Source organism: Parasteatoda tepidariorum, chromosome 1 (genome assembly GCF_982258835.1).
Source record: "Parasteatoda tepidariorum strain Cologne lab strain chromosome 1, Ptep-v5.0, whole genome shotgun sequence".
Lineage (NCBI taxonomy): Eukaryota > Metazoa > Arthropoda > Arachnida > Araneae > Theridiidae > Parasteatoda > Parasteatoda tepidariorum.
The window spans coordinates 8,353,989-8,377,351 of NC_141755.1; the positions used below are offsets into that span (position 1 = coordinate 8,353,989).

Consider the following 23,363-nt stretch of genomic DNA (forward strand, 5'->3'; position numbering starts at 1 on the left):
ATGTTTTAAAAAAATATTATGCTTTGAACATGTTTTAGTTTAAAATAATTTCCCACTGTAAGAATTTAAAAATTTATTTATTTATAGTATAAAAATTATAAAAACACTTTTTTACAGAGAAAGTTTAAAATCTACTTTTATTTAAATTTCATTAAAGAAGCTGAATCTCACAAAACTTCAATTAAAATTTTGATATTCTTTTAATATAATACACAATTTTTTGCATTTTGCTTTTTAGTTTTTATGATAAACTAAAATTGATTTTTACATTGAACAAAAAAGAGGAAAATTATTATCAATTGATATAAAAGCTATTTAAAAGCCAAATTGTTTTCTAGCAATATTCTTCTAAAAAAAAAAATCTTTTTCTGTACTATAAAATATCATGAGTGTAGTAGCCATATGAACCTCAACAACTCCTAAAGCGCCTTTAATACAAACAATATACCATAAAATAGCTTTATATCTATAAAATACTATGTCTACAAAAAATTGCATAAGCTGCTGTTTGTAAATGAAAAAGCTATCAAGTGCTAAAAGACTGAAAATGTTAAATTATTATTTTAAAAATGAAATACTTACCAGGCATGTAACGAATCAGTCTACGCAATGGAGTTTGATGCATAGAAAATTTGTTAGTATCTGATTCGTTACGAAGTACTGTTTCCCAATTCGGATCTGACAAGATTTCTAAAGCAACATCACTTAAAAATAAAATTAAAACTTGTTACGAGTTTAAAATGTTATAAAAGAAAAATTAACAAGATGAAAATTTTAAAATACTTTTTATAGTAAACATAAGAAAAAATAAGTTATTTCTCATCTATTTTCAACACACCAAGTAAAGATTTATGAATAATGTCATAATCCTGATTACAAATTAATGCTAATTATTTTAATTAAAATAACTTAATTCAATGGAAATCATTAAACTAGTTGAAATGGAAAATATAAGAAACATTTTTGTACAGTTTTCTCTTTTTAAAATACAATATTATAACCATTATTGTTTTCCAAACATTGAAAGGACACTGACAGATTATATTGCTTTTAAATTATTAGAAATTTTTGAAATAAAATTTTATCAAAAACAATATTACAGTTAAATCTTCCTTAACCTAAGTGATTAACAGTCAGACTTTTTTTTTTTTGGCTTAAGTCTTAGATCAGTTGACAAATCACTCAAATCATTAAATATTATTCAATAAACTATTTAAGTTTTAAAAATAAAGTTTCAAATAGAAACAGGCTAAAAACTATATAACATATTCTAGTTAAAAAATTTTGTGCAAACTAAAAATAGTAGATAAATTGCAGCTTGTAATAGAAAATTTGATAAACAAGAGAATAAATGTAAGAAAATAAAAAATATTAATATATAAGTTTCTTTAGTATAGTAATATGTTTAATGTTAAATTTATGCTACATTTTTTTTAAAAACAGTATAATTTATATAATATAAGTACAAATTGTTCAAAAGAATCCTTTACATGCTATACTACTAAAATCCTAAGCATGTTCTTAAACAAGGGTAAATTTAATACCTCATATATCTAATAAATAATTTATAAAAATATGTTTGTAAAAAAAAATCATGAAATTTTTACGAATGAAAATACATATAAAATAATGTACCATTATTACATACTCATGACCTTTATCAATTGCTAAATCCAAGCAATTTTTTCCATTTTTATCACAGTGGGAAATATTAGAATTGAACTTCAATAACAACTTCACAACTCCTTTATGTCCCTCCCGGGCAGCTAAATGTAATGGTGTTGCCTAGATTTGAATTAAAAGAACAAAAATATTGAAAAAGTAGTTTTCAACGATTAATACATAATAATTATTAATTAAAAATAATAATATTAATTCAAAAATAATAATATATACTGTTACCTGCATGCTACTTTAAAGTGTTTATGTTTAAAAATAAATAGTTTAGAATTGAAAGCTTGCGAAAAAAAGCGACTCTAGTCTGTGTTGGTTTCTACCGGTTCTCATAAGATCACTCATACAGATCACTTTATTATTATAAAATTTTTTTTTTTATAATTTATATGAAATACACAAAGAGTTAAAAAATTTCTCATAACTGCTGCTTGTATAACATGCATGTTTATCTAACGCTAATTGCAGCAGCATTAAAATAATGTTTCTCTTAAATATTGTTCATCAATTAGCACAGAGGATTAATTTACACTCGAATCACATAGAAAGAATCAGCACAAAAATAAAAAATGTTGACTATTTTATTTTGAGGATATATTTTTTTAAAAATTTATTTTATGTTTAGTTATTAAGACTTTAATTATAATTTAGTTAAAAATTAAATATAATTAAGAAATAAATGTTTTAACAATTTAACACAACTTTCAATTTAAACACAAAATACATACTATAAGGCTAAAAGCTATTATGTTTAAAACATCAAAATTAAAGGGAAGCTGAAACAAAAATTAATTCATTACTTTACTAACAAATTACTAATTACTATAGTAAAAAATTACTAATTACTATACTAAAATTAAAAAAATTTAAATTTTTTTGCTAGAATTTTTTATTTTTCTCTTTGAATATTAGTATTTTGTATAATACAATATGTTTAGTTATAAATAATATTATTTATTAATTAATACCACTAATGGCAGTATGAAATTAATAGCAAATAATAGCTGCTTGATACTTTACAAAAAATGCATAGTTATTTTTCAGAAAGCTACCTTGACTAAAATTACTTTTAATTAAAAATAAAAAAACTGAGAGCAAAAATAGACAATATAATCTGCTCACCAATAAATGCAACAAAGTTTGTAACTAAAATGAAAGTAAATTTTATTCTAAACAAAAACAAGTTTACTTTTGTTTTATCAAGTGAATCAACAAAAGATCCAGCATTTAAAAGAATTTGGCAACATCTCTTCCATCCCATTGAAGCAGCACAAGCAAGAGGAGTCCACAGGTAGCAGTTGCTAAAATGTATATTAATTTTTTAAACATTCAGTAAAAGAGGTTTTATATAAACCATATGTTTGTATCTATATTTTTTACACAAGTTTTAGATTTTTTATTTATATTTGTAATGAAAAATGATAAGATGAGAGATGGAGTATTAAAATAGTGAACTTGATTATATTAATAGAAATAGTTAAAAACTTGTCCAACATGTGAAGTTGCAAATCAAAAAGGATACCATCTCTTTAGATTGCTGATTTTGGTGAACCATTGATAATTATTTTATGGTAGTAAAATTCGAATTTTAATGGTATGTGACCAAGGGATCACCATAAATTTCAAGTCCTGTTGACATGACCATATAATTAATATGGTCAAGTCAGAGTATCCTAAATGTGTATGTTTACTAAAAGACTGAATAAAACAGGTAAAAATTAGTTGATTGATTAAAACTAGGCATTTGGTAGGGCTTAAAAAGAATGAACAAAATTAGCGGTCCTTAATTAAATGCCAATAAACTTAAGATTTCAAAAAAAAAAAAAAGATGGTTAGATAATGTAGTAAAACTATTATCACAATGTAAATTTTGAACTAGAAATCCGAGGTAAAAAACAGAAAGACTGTATAAATAGTGGACTAAAGACCATAAAATTAGAGAACTTGACAATGGAATTTAACTGAAAACATCATACTATTTCTAGATGCTATTTCTAAAATCTAGATGCCTAAAGTGGCTAAAGAACAATGAATGAAAACAGGGGCTTGAGGAAATTCTTCAACAGAAAATCAATGAATTTAGGAGTCAGATAAGTAGCCAATATGATAGACCAGATGAGTAGATAATAATAATAAAAAATTATAACTGGAAATCCAAAGCTGAGAACACAGAGGTTTGGAATAATATTGTTCTTCAAGTCAAGACACACCAGATATTACTTATCTTATATTTGAGAGACTCAAGGGAAGATTTAAAAAAAAAAAAAAAAAATGGTTAACTGATGTGACAAAATAATGAAAATTTTCAACTGAAAATTCATGGCTAAGAACAGGAAAGATTGGAATATTGTCTAGCTAGTCAAGGCTCACAATAGGCAGTGGCATCTATTGTGGGAAAAAATAAACAAAGAAAGAAGGAGTAAATAAAGGAATAAAAAAGGAAAAAGTAATAAAAAAAAGGAATAAATAAAGAAGGATAATATATTTTTTTATAACTTTCAAAAGAGTTTTACATTAACTTTTATGAGAATGTTAATGCTTATAGAAATTTTATTCTTAAATATAAAATAGAAGTAAGATAAGCACCTTGCTTCAATATTTGCACCAGCATTCAGTAAAGCATGAGATATTCGATAATGTCCACTCAGTGAAGCTAGATGTAAAGGGGTGTTGACATTTTCATCTTCTGTGTTAACAATTGTTTTAGTATGTTTAATCAGTAATTCAACTACACTGAAAATAAATAAAGGAGATAATTTAACATATGCATTATTACAGTGATTTTGAAATAAATATCTTGAAAAAAAATAATACAAGCTTCAAAAAATGATATATAAATAAATATTTTTTCCAAAATTATAGCATATAAAACATGTTTTAATAACAATTTTATCTAACCTCATGTGTCCATTTTTTGCTGCCAAATGTAAAGGAGTTTGTTCATGTTCATTTTTTTTCTCAATCTCAGCACCATTTTCTAAGAGAATCTAAGCATAATCATTCAAATATTAGTCAAACTGATTAAAATAATGTCAGATTAGCAAACTAAAAATTTTCATTGTTTTTAACCATGATAAAAAGTACTGAAAATAAATAAGGTTGGCAAAAGTGGATAAAAAAAAGTCACATCTTAATTAATATAAGAAAAATTGAAGTAAGGTAAATAATTAATCCCATAAACTTCTCTATAATTAAATACCTTTTGAAAACTTTTACTTGGGTTGATTTGACATTTAATTACCTAATTGCCTTTTAAATATTTAACAACATTTTAAACACAAGTTAACAAATAAGGTACAAAAATGATACACCTTTGCATTTAGGTTTAATGTATTGGAATACTTTTTCTATGTACAGTGCAAGAAAAAAAAGAACCATCCTGAATAACTTTTGATCTAATGATTGGATCTTTATGCTTTAGGACTCATTCTTAATATTTTATTATTAATATATTTATTTATTTATGTTTAATATATTTGTTAAATATATTTATTTAACAAATATTTAATGTTTTTTATTATTTTATAAAAGAATAGTAAAAAAAATTGAATTGTAAGGTATACAATTTTTTGCATCATTTTAAAGAATGTAATTTTATATAGCAAAATAAAAAGTTTGGGCAAAATCGGTTGAATAGCTCCTGAGAAATTGAATTTTAAATATCCGAATTTTTTGGATTGTTTATTAAAAGTGAGCAATATATATATATATATATATATATATATATATATATATATACACACCCACACACACACTTCTTTTATACTTAAAAACACTACACCAAGAAGTATTACCTGTGATATAGCAGGAAAACCTTTAAGAGTTGCAATATGGAGTGGGCTGTTGTCATAATGATCACACCGGTCAATAAAACTACTAGCTTTTGGGTCTTTCAAAAGTAACTGAAAAAATTAAAAAATATAAATAAACAAAAAAGATAAAAATTAGTAAGTGATAAAAAAACTCCAGAGAAAAGTTACTTTTTTTTAATGTTTAAACTTGAAATTTATATTAAAATAACTGCCAATGATATTACAAATGTATTTGACACTTTACAATTGAAATTTATTATATACTTCACAAAATCAATTTTGACTCCCACCTTTAAAATTGCAAAACTAAAATTGTTCTGGTGTTTTAATATTTACACAATCTAGCGTCATTACCATATTTTTTATCTTATTTAATTTCAAACATTTCTTATAACAAAAAAATGCAAAGATTAATTTTATTTCATCAGTAAAAAATTAAAGAAAAACTGATACATATTATTGTATACATATTATTAGTTGTAAACATATTATTAATTAAAAATCTGTTGTTCTTTTATATAAAAAGATACAAAACATTAAAAATACATAAGCCACATAAATAAAAAAAAAAAAAAAACACTGCACAATTATTTTGAAAGTTATATGTTTACAGGTGTGTCTTAAATTAAGTTTCAATTTGTTTTTCAGGATTTCTTTAAAAAACAAAATCAACTTAATTACAAAATTCAGCCAGAGCCATTACAAATATAAATTAACTGTAAGTTACAATAAATTATTTTGCTGCACACTATTAACTGATTTAGCTAATAGTAGAAGAAGTAAAAATATTTTTAAGTTATTAACAATTTTTAACAATAAAATTTACGTAAAACAATGAAACAAACTGTAATTTTCATTACCATTTTTCAGAACTTAAAAGTACCAATTAAATCAAGAAATATCTTCAAATCAAGAAATACCTTTAATGCTTTTGGGTGATTTTCTTGGGAAGCCCAAAATATCACAGATCTGTCCATATTGTCCACCACATCAACACGAGCATTAGCTTTCAAAAGCATTTTAATTGTTTCGACATGGCCTTCTTCAACGGCGCTTAAAAGTGGTGTAAAAAGTGAATTATCTCTTTTTTCAATATCTGCACCACTGTGAGAGAAAGAATAAAAATTAGTATCTTAATGAAAAATAAAGAAAGAAAAGCGGTCACAGTGGGATACCCTCAAGTGATGCAGTGTGGGTTAAGTATCTCAATCTGGTTTTTGAAACGTGGCATTTGTTTACGTTAGCAACTGTTCTTTCCATTCTATTTCAAGTAAGCCAAGCCAGTCAAGTATCAATTATCTGAAGTGCCACATTCTATATTCATTCAAAAAGATTTCAATACTTTCACTATTTCTACTTAACACAAAAACAGGCACGAAGCCATATATATAAAAAAGAGAATGACTGGCTCAAAGTCACACATAAACAAATAATAAATCAAAGTTAAATAAAAGACGTAAATGAGAAAGAATTATATTTCAACAAATTCTACGTACGATACGGAGCTGTATTTAATTAACTTCACGTTAAATAACATTCTAACTTATGTGGAAAAACTTAGCTCAACTTTAACAAGCCATTTAGCCTACAAACTAACAGCTGGGACTGACGCATGATTATTTAAGTGTAGAAGAATCGAAAAGTGATTTGCATAAAAATATCAAATGTTAGCATTGAAATATATTTGAGGGACTTAGAATTTAGATATACAAAGAAAGATAGTATAAGGTTAAACAAGATAAGTCAACAACTAGTTTTATATTTTTGAAAAACTGATCAATTTAAAGAAATAAATGCTGATATATATCAATATATAGCTTAATCAATATAGAGCTTTTAAGCATTAAAAAAATGCAATGATTTTTGGACAAATTTCGTCAAAATTAGGTGGTGATAAAAGGGTAAAAACTAGTTAAAAGAGTCAATAAAGTTTTTGCAGAAAGTATTTCTTTAAATTAAGATTGTATGCGTACACAGATTTTCATTTTAACTAAGTCTTCCGTTCACCTACCCTTTTTTAGATCTGCCTACCCCCTATATCTATCACTTGTTAGTATTTTGAAGGGTCTGAATTTTATTTGGATCGGGAAAAAGAATTGTTTTTATTTAATCAGTTTTGAAAGACTAGAGAGGGAGAAAAGCTTTAAAGCATGAACATTTGTAGCAAAGAAGTTGACCTACCTTTTTAAAATGCAAAATAAGTAAATAAATAAATTAAAATGATTTTTTTTTCTTAATTTTGCTCTTTTTCGACATATTATAGCTTTCAGCTCTGTTTCTTTATAATAAAAGCCTTATTTATGACATAATTTTTTACTTAAAAAAAGACTCCCTTCAAATTTCCAACTCCTCAACAATCATTTTCATAGAACTTTATGGTCATGAATTTGATTTGGAAGGAGGAAAATAATTATTTTCACCATATTCTCATAGCTTATGCAATCATTTGGATTTATGAATGTAAAAATCAAAGCATTAAAACTTCTTCACAAATGATGAAGAGAAAAAGTTATTGAGAACGTCAACGTCCTCAAGTGATTTCCATAAACTTTCTTGCAAGAACTACAGGACCTTTCTGCCCTCATCCATTTTTTGCCAAAAAATTGTTTACATATTTCTATTATTTGGACGTTTTGGGGAGACGAAGATAGCTAGAATAAGTAGAAAAATTGTGCAATTTAAGTTAATTATATTGCAATTTTAAGTTAACATAGTCATAGGTACCCTCTTGCTATAAATATTTACATTTCAAAGACTCATTTGCATTTATAAATATTTGCATTGTAAATATTTTAATTTCATTAACCCATAAGAAGGAGTTTATCAGTAAAACAATCTTTTCCTCCCATCCAAATAAAATTTAAGGTATTGAAATTATCAAAAAGTAATAAACAAAGAAGAAGGGTGCATCCAAAAAATGGAGAAAAATATTCAGAATTATGAAGTCAATTTATATAAGAATCTACAGGAATAGTATCAGGGCTTGTATTTTTTTTATTTGTCATGGAGCAGTGCAATTTTAATAACTTATGAAAACTAATTTAGACACCTAAATTTGTTTTATGAAAATGTATTTTTCTTAAAATGAAAGAAAATAAATTGACTTATTATGTTAAGAAATATAGGAAGCTTTAAAAACTTCAAATTGCAGAAAAAAGGTAACTTTCAAAAAATATATTTCTTACATTTCAAATTATTTCCAAAATAATTTTGGTACACCTAAATGAATTGAATAACATTGTTGGTTAATCTCTTATAAAGTAAAGGAATTTTCAAAGGTACAGCTCCAAATCATTCACTTTTTAAAGCATAAATGGCAAATCTTGGCAAACCAAAGAAATGCAAAGACATTATTCATAGAATATTATGAAATCTTTAATATTTTTAACAACCTGTCAAATATTATGAACTGTTTAATATTTTAATACAGTTCTTTCATCAGTATAAGAATTTAATTTTTGAAAATAAATTATGGAATTGAAAATAAAACATATATAAAATTAAAGTTTAGTGATAATGAAATTTTTTTTCTCCAAAACATTCTAAATTTAAAAAAAAAATTCTAATATTAAAGTTATTCTAAATTTTAATATTAATTAAAAATCAACGAAGAAATTTCCCATAAATTTGTAGCGCTGCATGCAAATTTATATAATTACAATAATTTTTTTTGGTTCTGAATTTGGATATTTATAATTACGTTATAGCTAATTCACAATGCCATCACCAACAAGTTTTTAATAAATGCTGAATTACTTTCTTAATAAGAAATCTATGATCTCAGTAGAGTTGTAAGCAGCTGCTCTATGCAATGGAGTTTCCCCAAAGTTGTTTACACAATTTAGCTCAGCACCATGCTTGATTAAAAGCTTTACTATTTCTAAATTTCCAGAAATAGCAGCTAAATGTAGAGGTTGGGTCAAGTTTGCCAAGTGAATTTTTACATCAGCACCTATAAATTTTTAAATGAAACTAAGTTTTGGAAAATAAGATAATTTTAGATTATTTAACAAAAAATTTTGATATCCACTGTACATGTGTAGATACTGTAGATTTAAGTAGAACATATAGTTTCATTACCAAAATATGCAAATTATAATCATTTACTAAAAATGATAAATTTTGGTAAAGCAATATATAAAATAAAGGAAATATAAGATAAAGCAATAATAAATAATATTGGTTTGTCGTCGGCCTTCTGAGCCCAAGTCTGCGGGTTCGATCCCCGGCCCAGACACCGGATTTTCGAGATGCAGAAAACCCTCAGCGACCATGTCGTATGATTATGCGGCATGTAAAAGATCCCTGGAGTGCCTTATTGGCTCTTGGCATTTCCGGCAAAATTAAATTCCTAGTGCACTTTAGCATCCAAATAGAGTCTTGGTGCTGCCATCTAGTGTGGCAGAAACTAGATGTCCAAATTAACATGACCAACAGTATCTCACCCATTGTGGTGGTCCTGAAAGAGTGGATACCAGCTCTGGAGAACGCACTAGGTCTGCTCATCGGCAAGACCGATTGTGCAGCTCATTGGAAATAAAAAATAAAAAAAAATATATAAAATAAATAACAATACAAAAATATACATATACTGTAAAACCTCCAATTAACAGTCCCTTGAGGGATTGCGATTATGTGACTGGAGAGTTAAGAGATGACCCCTATTCGGAATTATAAACTAATTGATTGCTGAAATATATATATATAATCACATATGGCATCAAACAATAAAAAGGCTGCTTATATCTTACTTTTCACACAGCCATATAGTGTAGCTTATAATTTTCAAGCAAAATACTCTAAAATCAATAAAAAAAAAACAAATACATTTTCCAGTATAAGAAATGGTTATACAATGGGTTTTAAATTATTTTAGAAAATAGCTCAAAAATTGGTAAAGATTTTTTTTTTTTAACTGTTTCATAACTTTTAAAACTATTTCTCAAAATAATACTAATAATCTTGATTTTTAGGTACAAAATTTTCAAGTGAAATTGGAAATTAACAATATCATTACATCTTACTACTGCAAGATAATGAGTTAACCTTTTTACCAAATTAACAAGAATAATAAATATGATCTGAAAATCAATGACATTTAAACACAATAGTAATACTTGAATATTTGATGATTTGAAAGAAATGCATGCATTCTCATTTTCAAGTACATAACAAAAGCAAGCAGAAGAAAATAAAGGCGGCCAGAAAAAAAAATGAAAATATGAAAATGGACTCAACATAAAATGCAATAAATAGATGTTAAAACTTATTCATTTCAAACAATTCAAAATAATTTGTAATCAAACCTTTTTTAATAGTTTTGAAAGAAATTTAAGAGGCAAATAATATAATTGAATAAGCATTTAGAGGCACATAATTATATTTTGGGATAAAAATAATTGAAAGATTATAGATTTTGTTACAGTATTTTTTGACAAAAAATGTGTTAATGCATGACACGTTTAATAGTTTAATTTTGGACAAAAAAATTATGCTTGGAATAAACTATCATTAACCATTTAGGTGTAATAGCAAAACACATAATACCTGATTAAGTTTAAATTTCCGCATAAAATTAAAATTTAATTAAAAAATTAAAATATACACAGTCTACGCTCTTTAGTGGGGCACTGTATTATAAAAATCAATAGATGAAGTCCCATTTGTTATTCCATAGAAGCAATGTTACATTAATGTCTATCAGAATGCCTCCACTGAACTAATTTTCCGGTTAGTTAAATGTTTTTCTGTTAAAAGTGTTCTTTTTAGCTATATGTTCATACAGTTGAACCTGTTTATCTCGAAAACCTCTCTATCTTAAAATTTCTACAATTCCGCACATTTACTGTTTAAAATCAATGTATTTTCCAAGTTTATGGCGAATTTTTTTTTCAAAACCTCCGTTTCTCGAATTTCTAACAATAGAGTACAAATGCCCTAACTTTCTTTATAAGTAAAACTTGCAGACAGAGATGAATTTCCAAAAGCCACAGGAAGTAGGGATGAACAGGTTGGGGTGTTTCTTGGAATTTCGATTAGTATCCCTGCACTTACGTAATTAGAAAGGAATACAATGATTCTGGCAGTAAGAGAGGCATTGATGAGTAAGACGGAGTGACCACCAGGGGTTAGCTTTTGTACATAGATAAGAAAGCTAGGAAAAGAAATTAATTTTCACCTCAAAATTGCAACCAATGGATCAAAGGATAATTAGGACTTTTAAAGTAAACTATAGAAAACAGTTGGTACGCAAACTTGTAGATGCCATCGATGAAAAAAGCTCTCTTGGATGCTATCAGAATGACTGTTATGCTTGGAGAAATGTGTCTCTAAAAACTATCCAAAATGGCTTAAAAAAGGCTGGTTTTAAGAAAAGCTGTGAAGATAATAACAAGAGGTTGAGGGCATCAGTAAAGAGGAAGAAACTGCTGATGCTGAAAATGCAGTGCCCGATTTACAAGGATGGAATGCAATAAAAGGTTGACATTAATTTTGAAGATTTTTACAAGTGGACAACTGCCTGGCAACATGCAAAACACTGTCAGATGCGAATATTATAGATAATGTCAAAGGAATATCAGATGAAGAGGCTGAAGATCATATTCATGAACCAAAAGTGAGCGCAAAACTCTTACAAACTATTCTTGAATCCCAAGAAAATGTTGGCTATGAAGCATTTGCTTCTTTTTCTAACCTTAAAAGAACAATCGAAACAAAGAAGGTTAGACGTCAAAAATCTTTGAAAAATTATTTTCAGTGTAAATGTAAATATATGTATGTGGTATAATTAATTTACAGAAATACCTACATTTTTCTACTAAAAACAATTAAAGCATTTTTAATTGAATTTCTTAATTAAATTTAATTTTTTTAAAGTACCTGTATAACTTGAAACCTCTTCATGTCAATTTTTTCGCCTTTCCGTGAGATTCGAGATAAACAGGTCCAACTGAATTTATGATATTTTTGTGCACTTGCGATCTATCTACCTCAAGTTACATATGTCCCTTTTCTCAAGAATCATAAGGGTCGCTAAAACGAATGTTGACTGTATGCACACTGCATAACATTGTACTGAAATATTATATGTATAATATCACTGTATAATTTTGTTATAATTGTTTTGAGACCTGACATCATCTTTGCTGATTTTCATGTAAAATGACCTTCTGAATTCAAATATTGCCTGATCCCCCCCTGTCACTCACAGTTTTTTGACATCTTTTCACTAGTTCACTTTTTGACAACTTTATGGCAATGAATTTGGGTTTAAGGATAATTTAAATCATTTATAGCAAACAATGCATTGAAATACATTGTTTGCTTTTGCCTGTGTTTTTGAAATTTTGTCCCTTACAGCCACTCTCTTTTTCTCAGGGCATTTCTAAACATCAATTACCTTTTTCTAAAAGCATTTCTACAACTTCTTGGTGTCCTTTCGAAACTGCAAGATGAAGAGCAGTATTTTTGCTAAGATTTTTATCATCTACATACTAGAAAAAAAGTTTCCTGAGTTATAGAAAGCATGCACAATAAAAATGAAATTAAAGTCATGCATAGTGGCAAATAGGAAAAATAAAAATAAGTTTAAAATCAAGCACAATTGAAAAAAAGACAAGACATGGAAGTTTGTATACAAAGTCATGCTAATGAATGATTCAAAAATGTTTAAATAAACAAAAATAAATTTTGTCTCTGCAAAATTTAAATTAGAATACGTAACGGTATGGTATAAGTACTTAAATTCAAAGCAATGATTTTAACTATAGCAAATTAGCACTAAATTTTTTCTAAGACTGGAAATTAATATAGCTTATTCGTAAACATACAGTTAGTTAGATCATCAAATCATTATTAGACATATTTCAATGTTATTTCTTTCTCTTTTAAATTATATGTATTACTGGTTTTAAGTTATTATTATTGCAATACAAATCTAACTTTAAATATTTCCTTTAATTTCTCTAAAGATATAAAATTTGAATCAAAGTAAAATTACAAATAATATCACATGCAACAAGTACCATCTCAAACTTGACAATAAAAAATGTGTTTATAGCACCAGAAGGATCACCTTTAGTTGTTATTTATTTTGTGCTTTTTCACATTGTTTTGTGTTACTTACACACATCACAAAGTTAATAATTATTCATTTGGATATAAAGTTTTATCCATTAATTTTCATACTCATTTATTCATTATCTAAAAGTAAAAGCAAGAAAAAAAAAAGAGATTTAGATGCATATTTTTTCACATTTCAAATTAAGTTTTTGGTAGTTCGTTAGTGGCTTTTGCTACACAGTTTTTCAGAATGAAATTTTGAAGAAAAACTAATCCTGAAACAATAACAGTAAGAAAGAAAGAATACAATAAGATTTTTTTCTTTAAAAATCTTCTTAAATAAATATTATTTCTTAAATGCACACCAAATAAAATAATTTTGAAATTGTGAATTATACAATTTAATTCCGTGAACTAAAAAAAAGGATAAAAAAAATCACAGCAAAATTTTTTAATGTGAGACATTTGGTTTTAAAAACATTTTATAGAGTCCAAATCTCTAGTTAACAGGGTCCCCCTATTCATAACTGGACTATTCAAAAGTAACATGCAGAAAATATTGAAACAATCTATTTCTTATGCTAAGAATCCTGCTTATTTTTCGATCACCAAATGGCAGAACCAGACTATTTGTAATGCGTCTAGAAATAGAGTTTATTGTCAGCACTCATCAAACATGCATCTTTGCGATTAACCCAAAAATTAAAAATGAATACATATTATACTCAAACTCAATATATATTAAATATAATATATGACAAATAATTTTCTCGAATTTGGGAGAAAAAAATAAATAAAAAGACAGACACTTTTAATGCCGTTTACTTTAAAATTATGTGATCTTTAAGGGGTAAATAAATTTTCTGAGATAGACAGAACTGGTATTGAAACCAAATAACTTAGATGTATAGTGTAACATCTATTGGTTATAAAACTTACATTTAAAAAGAAAAAACTATTAGAAAAGTTATAAAAGAATTTCAATTCATTTGCAAAAATGCTAACAAATTAAATATTAAAATACAAGTAAAATACAATTAATAAATCATATAAAATTACTTTCTTCAGGTGTTCTTTGCCACAATTTCTTTCTACAGTATTCAATAGTAATGTTACAATTTCTTTACTTCCAGTAGTTGCAGCTAGATGTAGAGGAGTAGAAAGATTTTCATCTGTTGCCTCAGGATGAGCATCAGAATTCAACAATAATTTAGCAACATCAGGAGAATTGTAATTCGCAGCACAGTGAAGGGCTGTCATTTCCTGCTTATCAGCAATCTAAATATAAATAAGGGGTATTAAGAATGTATTTATGACAGGGTAACTTTCTCAGTACATATTTAAAATGTTTGTTAAAGGAATTTGATAAGACCAAGATTGAGACTCAATAAGAGAGATATTTGGGTGACTATTGTAGATAAGTTGAAGTAATTTTAAAGGACAAATCTGGAGATTAAGTGAAATAAAATTGATTTTGGTGTTTTAAATCTGTAAAAAACAATAAATGTGTTTTCATCGAGTACTTTTCAGAAAATAGAAATTAAAGGAACTTTTTGGCTTATTTACAAACCTTTACTATATCAATCATACTAAGTTTTTAATATAAAATGCATCATATACCCTCGAGGCTTGATATAATGACCCTTGTGGTTCAGGCGAAAATAGACGTTATATTGTGGGTGCACATAAATACAATAAATATCAACAGGTAAAAAAAATACTAGACTAATTTAACAAAGCAACACTTTGCATTAATAAGAATTTGCTAACTAACAGAAAAATAGGCAATAATGCAACTCTTTTTTTAATGTTAATATGTACACAAAAGTATCCTTTCAAATAATACTTGATAAGTAAAAAATGCATTAAAAATATTTTGTTAGGGAACTGCCATTTTCTCTAATATATGTTAAGATAGCTGCATAGATCACATGCCTTAAGTAGAAAATAAACCATACAAGAGGACTGATATTTCACAAAAAGAGTCCCCAATGTGCGGGGACAAAGCCAGGCCCCAAGGATTATATCAGGGGACTGATCCTCCAGGTTTTCACCACACAAAAAAGTGTTCAGTGCCTAAAAAGTCGGCAAGCAGAGAAAAGGAAGGCCAACTCTTAAATGAATTAAAAGCGTTGAAAAAGATCTACAAGTCTTAGGGACCAAGAATTGAAAAACACAAGCTAGAAGAAGGCTGGTCAGGAAAAGGTTCTTTGTGACGGCCCATCCTGGGCTGATATATAGTACCAACAAAATGCATTAGCATATTTTAAATTAGTATGAGTAGTATTATAAACAGCCTAATGAACATTCATTAGGCTGTTTATAGTACTACTCATACTTACAGAATTTTAAATAAAATAACACTTACCTCAGTATTTATTTTAAGAGATTTCAATAATTCCTTGGTGGCAACAGTATTTCCTCGAATAGCAGCATAGTGTAAAGGTGTCATACCATAGATATCTTGAAAATTTACTTGAGCACCTTTTTCAATCAACAATGAAACAATTTTTTGACATGACTCAGTTATACCTTCTAACCAAACATCAGCCTAAAAGTATATATTTAAAGAGGCAATTTGAAATTGATGAGACAAAGAAAAAATAATAGTGATAAACAATGCTTAATTTCTAGAAAAAACAATTGCAAAGTTTTCAAATTAATAAACTTCATAAAAATTTAAGGGTGAGTAAACCGATTTCCAAGTGCAGAACATACTCCTTTATTAAAAGAGAAACGAAGAAAATTATAAATGATGTTTAATTTTTTTCATCTGCATTGTATTTACTTAAAAAAAATCGTTGCAATAAGAATACAAAAATAGGAAGTAAATATGTCATTTAAAAATAATAAAAACCACTATAAACTTAGCTAATTTTTTTTGCGATGTCTTCAATTATTTACAAAACTACTATGCAAATTTTAATCTTATAGTTTAAGACTTTATAGTAATATCTTAAATCATAACAAAAAAGAAATTTCTTTTTCATGAAGATGACATATACCAGGTGTCCCCAACCCTATGCCCGCAAGCACCATGGCGCCCGTCGATCGATTTAGGTGTGCCCGCTGCTTGGGCCCAACGATAAAATATTTCAGTTTTCCATTTTCCCATTAAATGCTATGCAAATTTTATGCTATACAAATACATACTGAAGTACGCTGGCTCAGTAAAGGCAAAGTACTCGATAGATTTCTACATTTAATTGAAGAAATCTTAAAATTATCTTGCAGCCAAATATCAAACATTTTTGGAACTAAGAGATCCTCTTTGGTTAGCAGATTTGTCTTTCATAACGCACATGGTGGAAAAAGTAAATAATTTAAACTTGGAGCTGCAGGGAAAGGACAAACATATAGCAAACATGATAGAGGTTATAAACTCGGTCAGAGCTAAGCTAGCTTTGTGGATATCACATTTGAAAATGAAGTCTCTTGCGCATTTTCCAAATAGGAAAAAAAAAAGATAGGTGACAGTGAAATTGGGATCATCATGAACATTTGCGATCAACCTCCAATTATTTAAAGATCAATTTGAAAAGCGATTTCAACAATTTAATATCATCGACTCTTTGATAACCTTTTTTGTTAATCCTTTTACCAATCAAATAAACATAACTGTAACAGCAACATACATTTCAGAATTTCATCAAGTAAGGCGGGAAGAAATGGAGATAGAAATTGTGAATCTTCAGAATGACATTATCCTCAAAACTATTATATCAGATGAGAAATTCTGGAATAAATTCTGAAGGAATAAATTCCATTCTTAAAAAGAGCAGCACATAAAATAAAGTCGTTAATGGTTCCACATACTTGTGTGAATCATTGTTTTTAACAATGAATATCATAAAATCAATATATAGATCCCGATTTACAGATGAACACCTTGACGATTGCTTGCCAGCAGGTATTTCATCATCTGCTGGCCAGCGAAATGCCATGCCAAAGATCACATTTACTGTATATTATAAATAATTTTTATACTTTGTATGTTTTGAAAGCAATTTAGTAATAATTTATTTTACATAAGAATATTAATACTAATTATATTCATATGTTAAATTTATTCTTTCAATTAAATGTTTTGGGCGTTATATGTAGTGTGTATTATTACTTATGTCTATCAACTATAAATTTATCTCTAAAAAATAAATGGTGCCCGCCATTCGACCGATATTCTGGTATTTGCTCTAAGGTATAAAAAGGTTGGGGACCCCTGACATATAAAAAAACTAAACTCAGTGGCGCGACAGCCCATAGAGGGCCAAGGCCTACTGTGCCCATCTCAGTTTTCTTGACCTTGGGCTCTGGGGTGCAGGAGCAGATGTTCCGGTCAGGTGGTCAGTCGAACACGGAACCCCCAGTGTTTAGTTCCCAAGCATGCTTGGTACTCATTTATCGACCCACTGAAGGGATGAAAGGCTGAGTGAACCTTGCCCGGCCCGAGGATCGAACCAGGGACCTGTGGCACGACAGCGCGAAGCGCTACCGCTCAGCCACCGGGCATATACTATACCCCTGACATATACTAAGAAAAAATTGTTCTTGGTATTTTATATCAAATTTCATTTTGTAGTATTTATATATATATATCAAGTTTCATTTCATAGCATTTTTATATCCAAGACACTTTTATATCCAAGACATCAGACATAAATTTTTACTCATCACGTTGGCTTTTTAAGTTAGGAGGCATAACTGTTTGTATAAAACATTTGTATAAATTAGTAGATAAATAGATAAAATATTAATAGATACTAAAATGCATAAAGGAAGGGAACAATTTGGTCTTTTGTTTCATTTTCCAATACAGTACAGAAAAAAGTAATTCCTAGAAATAGTTCTGAGATTTACAATGAAGTATACCATTAGAATGATTTCTTGCAGATTCAGGTCACACAATACATTAATTAAATATCATATAAATATTATTTAAAGAAATGTACAAAGGGTACATTAAATTAGCAAACATAAATTACATAAAAATAAAAAGTAAATTGTATAAGGATAAACATTTCAATACTAAATAAATATTTTATTTACCATTTGCTTTAGAACCTTGCTGCAACCATAACGAGATGCAAAATGCAAAGGTGTCAAACCATCTTCTCCAACTACATTAGCATCTACAAAGTCAAAAAAAATATATAGAGGCTACTCATGGTTTATCAGAATTATTAAATGTTTACATTATTAATTCTAAATGAATTTTTAGACACTTACCAGCACCTTTCCTTAAAAGCAACTCAGTCACATCAACAAGGTTGTATCGAGCACAGTAATGCAAGGGAGCACGCTTATTTTCATCTAACGTGTTTATAACTACTTTACACGCCTCATAGCTAAGGCCATTTAAATATGTTTCCATGTGTTGCACATTATTTTCTCTTAAAATCTATTTAGTAAGAAAAGAAAGAAATATAAATGGTATATATTCATATACATTATAAAACCAATAACCAAATGAAAATATTTTGAGAGATTCATTATCTTGAAAATATACAAAAGTGATAGATTAAAATTTATCAAATTGCAATGACAAAATAATTCTTTTTAAAAGTTTTTTTTCTTGTTATATAATTCCACTTAAAATGGATGTTGGTTGAAGGTTCTTGTAATTAACAGTTTAACAATTAAATGTTAAAATGTAAACTATAACCATCTCCCCATCAAAAAAGCACATAAATTAGTACTACTAAACTTAAGAAAAGTATTATTGTTTTAATATTTAAAAATAAAAAAAGTACACCAATTAGTTGATTTGGTTTCAATAACTTGCTAGAATGTTGAATCAGTTGATTTTCATAGAATTCAACTGTAAGTAAAATGCTCAACTGGCCTGAACTACTCAATGCATTAAAAACTTATTTACAGTTAAGTAAAGCACTTTAGGACTAGCCATTGTTTGTCAGGGAGCTCGTGGAAATTAAAATTTTATTCTTTCAATAATATTAGTATGATGGTCCAATGTGGTCAGCATCACTCACTAATCACTTTACTTCCCAGAGTGCCTAGTTATGACTTAAAGACGAGTAGGCTTCAAGTCACAACTGGGAACAAAACCTTAGAGCCATAGTGGCATTTACGGCATAATAAGCAATTTAGTGACTAACAGAATACATTGAGTTTGCAGTGCAAATTTCAATAATTTATAATAGAATTAGAAATATTCATGTAAATATTTTTAATGATTAGGAAAATGAGGCTAAGCAATGTGGAATATATTCTATTCAAAAATTTTTATGAACAATCATTTTAATAACTAATGTTATGAATACTTTTTTAAGTGTTTAAATGTAAGGATACACTTAGAATTATCAGCATATTTTTGGAATTAGGGAAATATGGTCCCGATAGTTTGGTCCAGAGAGCTCTCCAAAGTTTGGATCCCTTAATCTCAATTTTACTTTTTGCGTATTTTGCTAGACCCCAAGAAATTATTAGCGAATTGAAAATTTTTGGAACACAATTATAAAATTCATTTAGCCAAAGACAATTCTATGCAAAAAAAATAACTTTCAGAAAATATTTACTATTTTTTATTGTTTCATTTAATGAACGTTGAAAAAATTTTGAGATTTAACATATACATTTTTTAGCATCATTAAAAAAAATATCATATTACGTGATAAAATACAAAACTTGAGCAGAGTTGGTTGAATTCAATTTTGCTCAAATTTTGTATTTTGCCAAGAAAAATGATATTCTTTTAAATTATGCTAAAAATTTTATATTTTCCAGTTCAAATTTTTTTGACCATTATTAAATAAAATAATAAAAAATAATAAATATTTATTAAAAGTTATGTTTTGCCTGGAATTATCTTTGGATAAACGAATTTAATAATTGTGTGTAAAAATGTTTCAATTCACTTAAAAAGTTCTTGAGATAAACTGAAATGCACAAAAAGCAAAATTAACATTAAGAGGCCAAACCTTAACTAAATTTTACAATCAGTGACAGGATTTAAAAAATTCATAGACTTGTACGCTAAGAATATTTTAAATTTCTCGTTTATTTCAAAGTTCGACATTTTTTTTTAAAAGAAATAGCCAGAATCTAAATATATTTCAGATTTAAATTTTTTAGATTTATACATTTTTCAATAAATTTTTGAACAGTTGCATTTTGAACACATTATGAGTGTGAAGGCTGACTTTCACAACAGTATATCGCTTATTGAAAAGTATAATTATTTGATTTCCAAAAATCATACTAATAATACTCATGTGAGGAGCAAAGTGATTAAAACCTCTCTTAATACTAGTAGGTAAATGGTGTAGCAAGATTTTGTAAAGTACAACAGTAACATTAGAATGCTGCTGGTAGAACAGCAACACCTGTAAGCAAGTAACATTTCAATAAAAAACATTCACAAATTATTGTTTTAAATGTATTTTTAATAAACAAATTTTGTATTACCTTAACATATTTTACACACAGCTAATCAGAAGAAAAAAGTAATGAGTTAACATAGATGAAATTTCAAATTCACACACTACGCATAAACAGTTGTTAATTAAGAGTTAATTCTTGAATATCAAATTAATATTGCTCATAATATCTGTTTGAATATCAAATAACATCAATAGTAGGTTTATATAAGAGCAAATTTTTACAGAATAAATAAAAATACAAAGTATATTTTTGTTAAATTAATTATTCTAATACAATAATAAAATTTTTTACTTTATTATCATTTCTTAATTCTTAACAAAAAACTAAAAATTGTAAGCAGTTACAAAATTTAAAACAGAACTTTTAATTCCATTGGATACAATTAAATGTTCAAACACATTCTCAATTAAAAAATAAAACGTTATCTTACATGTTGCATAGATTGATGAGCCCCAAAATCATCATCTTCAAAACTATTTAGGAGAGGAGAATTCTCAAGGTCCACATTAGTTTCTTTACAGAACCGAATTTTTCTGCATATGTAATTGGAGTTCAAATTGCTGGCACTGTTAACACTAACTTCATCATCACTGTCAGCTTGGAAACTTTCCGTGTTATAAAGAGAATACTTAACTTTGGCAAACTGGTTAGCCATTTTTGAAAACACCTAGGACGAAAAAAAAAAGATAAAGCAAAACTAAATCATGTTAAAATGAAATAAGTAAATACAATAATCAATGTTCTACAGCGTGTAACAGAAATGGCACACATGCCACTAGATAACAAATGACAAGTATGTTAGTAGCACATTAGCAGTATATATTAAATTACTTTTATTCATTTATATTTACAAAAAACAACATTTAAAAAAAAAGGAAAAAAAAATCCTTCAATATTAACCATGATTTTGATCACCATTGTGACTTCCAGGAGAAAAGGGGGACTAGTGACCCCTTCACTGGGAAAGTTTATGTTGTAAGAGAGACTAACTTTTTCTAGACGAGTGAGATAACTTTCAGAGAAAGAAACCAAATCAGATTCCAAATTACGAGAAAAGTCTGCCCGATATTTGAGTCCTCACACATTAGTGAGCAAGTATTTTCATCGATGAATTCTACATAATTAGCTGTAAGAAACCACTTGTTATGATGCAGATATAAATGCTATGACTGACAAACAACAGGCATTGCACTTATTAACGTGAAATGAATGTAGTTTTTGAATGTATTATTATAGTTTATATTCTCAAATGAATGAATTTCATATAGTAAAAAGTGTATTTAGTCAAAAATTTTTAAGAGAGCACTATTTTTAAGCGTTAATTTAATTAATAACTTATTTTAATTGTACGATACTTCTGATTTTAGATACTTTTAACAAAACATCTGACATTAATTATTATTTTAATTACACTTTTATTTACGTTAAAGGGTACCATATTTAGAACATATTGATGTACCTTATTTTTAAACTGAACAGAAATACTGTTATTTGATTTTCATTTGAAGCAGGTTAATAACTAAACAGCAAATACAGTTCTACAATATAATTTTATAGATGTTTTAAAGCGAGTATTAAAATATAAAGTTCTTAATATAACAAAAATGAATACTATGTAGGAGATATTAGTTCTTATTCTTAAAAGAATTTATAAATTTGTAGTGTATACGACCAGGAAATATGGATATTTCTAACATTGAAAAAGTGTTATGCTCTTAATATTTGAGGAGAGTTTTTTATAATTAAAGCGATACTGTTTAATACAATTAATCACTTCATGACTAAAAAAACTTTAGAGCTCACAATAAAAAAAACTTACTTAATAATAACTTTACAGATTAAAATTTTTAAAAGATTTATTTATCATTATGCAACTAGGAACAATAAGCACTTGGAAAATTATTTAAACTATGGACTCCACGACATCAACTAGATACAAGAGTGAACTAATTTTATTTTGGATGAACAAAGGAAAATGAATGAAAAATGGACAGCTTTCTGAGAATTTACGGCAATAAAATATCAGTGACAATTCTTCAGAGCTGCCGGCCGGTGGTCGATGATGCGTAGCTCCGAAGTTGGATGTTTTGTTTATTTACCTTTCGTATTATGACGCAATGCTGACACAAACCACAGTTACCGTTAATAAAGTTGTACTTTTATTTTCGGCTGCCCAATAGTTGATAGATGGCGCTAAGACAATCTGGGTTGGTTGCTGGCATTGCTGTAGGGCAGGGGTTTCCAACTAACATGAGACCGGGGGCCACAATTAAAAACACAAATCAAATGGCGGGCCGCAACTTTATCAAAATTTTATGTAGGACTCTTTTATGTTTGAAGGAACATTAAATATTACTGTCAGATTTTTACCAAGTTGTACAAAACAAAAGTATTGAATTACAAATTAAAATAAGA

At 27.5% G+C, this 23,363-nt stretch overlaps 1 protein-coding gene across 1 annotated transcript in view; it reads right to left on the reverse strand.

Annotated features, from left to right (window-relative positions):
- Positions 1-23,075, reverse strand: part of LOC107441436 (uncharacterized) — a 36,735-nt gene extending 13,660 nt beyond the window's left edge. Inside the window, exons 1-15 of the mRNA XM_043049018.3 lie at positions 22,768-23,075; positions 21,379-21,615; positions 18,774-18,945; positions 18,594-18,676; positions 15,916-16,098; positions 14,607-14,825; positions 12,886-12,979; positions 9,243-9,438; positions 6,407-6,590; positions 5,469-5,576; positions 4,573-4,661; positions 4,261-4,407; positions 2,864-2,975; positions 1,649-1,785; positions 583-704 (exon numbers count right to left, since the gene is read on the reverse strand). Of these exons, the coding sequence (XP_042904952.2) occupies positions 583-704; positions 1,649-1,785; positions 2,864-2,975; positions 4,261-4,407; positions 4,573-4,661; positions 5,469-5,576; positions 6,407-6,590; positions 9,243-9,438; positions 12,886-12,979; positions 14,607-14,825; positions 15,916-16,098; positions 18,594-18,676; positions 18,774-18,945; positions 21,379-21,603 (2,071 nt within the window). The 5' untranslated portion in view covers positions 21,604-21,615; positions 22,768-23,075. The remainder of the gene's footprint in view (positions 1-582; positions 705-1,648; positions 1,786-2,863; positions 2,976-4,260; positions 4,408-4,572; positions 4,662-5,468; positions 5,577-6,406; positions 6,591-9,242; positions 9,439-12,885; positions 12,980-14,606; positions 14,826-15,915; positions 16,099-18,593; positions 18,677-18,773; positions 18,946-21,378; positions 21,616-22,767) is intronic.
- Positions 23,076-23,363: the final 288 nt, after the last annotated feature.